We start from the raw sequence: 2312 nt of genomic DNA on the forward strand, positions 1-2312 counted from the left end.
TGACTGGGATGTGTTGGTTTGTAAGTGAATGTGTGTGTCTTTGATGTTTGCCATTTTGCGATTTTTCCAAATAAAATTAAATAAGTGAATGATAGCTGCAGCGACTTCGACGAAAAAATGTAACAAGCTTTCACTCTCCATATAAAATATACTTGACGTTTTTTTGTTTTATAATTTTAATGGAAATTGTATTTTTTTGTTTTGTTTCTCTTACAGGTCGTGGTAAAATGAAGAAAATGATGGGCATGATGATTATGGGAATGGCCATGAAAATGATGGGCATGATACCCGTTGCCATGGGTATGCTGTACATTTTGGCCGGCAAGGCGTTGATTATATCCAAGATTGCTTTGCTGTTGGCGGGCATCATGGGTTTGAAGAAGCTGTTGTCAGGAGGTGGCAAGTCAAGCGGCAGTTCTTCTTGGTCCTCCGGTGGTGGTGGTGGCGGTTGGTCATCCGGCGGTGGCGGCAGTGGTGGCTGGGACAGACGTTCCCTAACCGAAGCTCAGGAGTTGGCTTATCGCAGTTATGCAAAACAGTACCAACAACAGCAACAGCAGCAACAACAACAACAGCAACAAGTGCAACAACAACCGTTAAAATCATCAAGCGATAAAAAACTGTAAACGGGACCAATAGCCAACAAAACACAAAAAAAAAAAAAAAACGGAGCAGTAAACCGAACGATGACAATAAAGACACTAACCTAGTAGAGCTTGTTCCAAATGAAAAAATCAATTATCTTATAGATAATTTATTATTTTTCGCTCACAAAACGCAATGACACTGTGTAATTAAAATGAAATTATAGTTCACAAATCTCACCTCCTAAATAGTCTAATAATGGTTACGCTATCGCCGCGATGGCACGCTTCAGGCCTTATTCCCGTATTTACAATATATTCGGCATTATTCTGCAATCAGACCTCAATTTCCAATACCTCTGCTGTACATCAGAGAAAATATATTTTCCATTAGTGTACGTTTCGTTTTTTTTTTCTTCTTCATAGGCCTTGCGCCTCATCGGGTAACAGTTATTTGTGAAATTAGTTTTTATATCAAATTTCTCTATAGATTTCCTCTGTTTTCTATTCTGTATCAACTGTCTATCACTCTGACTGTGGAAGAAAATGTTTTTCTTCTTTGGTTTGGTTTTCAATTAAACTCTAACGTTTCTTTGCATCTGCTACTTGGAAAAGCGGCAGCAACTTCAAGTTCAACTTTGAACTTTTAGCCATGTTTGCGTGCAACAACTACAAGCAAGCTCATACCGGTGGTGATATCAGCCTCAACTATCTCTTGCCACTCAACTTTGGCATGTTCTGTCTGTGCCACACGCTCGCTCCATCTTCTGATGCTGCTGCGTGTTGTTGATGTGGAAAAATGCAATCTGGTGTCTCTCTGCCCCTATCCCATTTTCGTTTTTATCATTTTCACACTTCACTGTATCATCTCCAGACAAAGAAAAAAACTCCGCATTTCTTCAGACTAACTTTTAACTGTTTCATTCACATCTTCATCTTCATTGTGATCCGTCCAGCAACTCGGAATTGCTTCCTCATTATTTTTCATTTGCATCTTGGCTTCCATTTATTCTCCATTCAAAAGCATTGTTTCTTTTAATCCGTTAGTCATATAAGAAATGTTTGAATAATTTAATGTAGTTTTTAAGAAAAATGTTCAGACAAAGATTATTAACTTTTCTTTTGTATGTGTGTATGTGTTTTTGCTGTTTGTTTTGTTTCTTCATTTCTTCTTACGAAGGAAATTCCAAAGGAAAGCTATTGTCCGTACAATTTATTTAGTTTCATACTCTGACTTGACAACACAAAGACATATCACAACTGTGCTACGTATTTCTCTAAACTATTTATATTTTATTTATTTATTTAATGTATTTATTTAATTTAATTTATTTATAGTATGTTTTTTTTTCGAAAATAAAAGTTCAGCATTTAAAAGCAAATAAATATCAGTTGTGTTTATCTTTTTTAATGGTTATAAATTGCTGACATGCGGTTTGCAGGTAAGGAAGAAGGTCTACTGAAGAATACAATTCGTTATGTCCAAAGAAATACATGATGATTGAATGAAAATAAATGCTATACAAGTATATTGGAATTTGGACACCAAGTGACGTCAAACCATATTAACAATTTTCTCTGTAGTACAATATGATATTTTAAGATAAACACTTTTTAGAACAACTAAAGAATCCATCAATTAAAATTTGTTTCTCATATCAATATTAGACATATTTCGTTGGAGGACGACATAGAATTGTATAATTAGGGGACTATGAGGTAACACCG

The 2312-nt window shown here is 35.5% G+C and overlaps 1 protein-coding gene across 1 annotated transcript; it reads left to right on the forward strand.

Moving 5' to 3' along the window:
* Window positions 1-216: 216 nt before the first annotated feature.
* Window positions 217-626, forward strand: LOC133321307 (uncharacterized; the record flags this gene model as incomplete). Its single annotated transcript, XM_061530399.1, has 1 exon — window positions 217-626. A coding segment is annotated over one exon (410 nt), but the record flags the coding sequence as incomplete, so codon positions are not given.
* Window positions 627-2312: the final 1686 nt, after the last annotated feature.

The sequence above is a fragment of the Musca vetustissima genome, unplaced genomic scaffold (genome assembly GCF_032173495.1).
Source record: "Musca vetustissima isolate MV318-11 ecotype Yass unplaced genomic scaffold, APGP_CSIRO_Mvet_v1 utg12238, whole genome shotgun sequence".
Taxonomy (NCBI): domain Eukaryota; kingdom Metazoa; phylum Arthropoda; class Insecta; order Diptera; family Muscidae; genus Musca; species Musca vetustissima.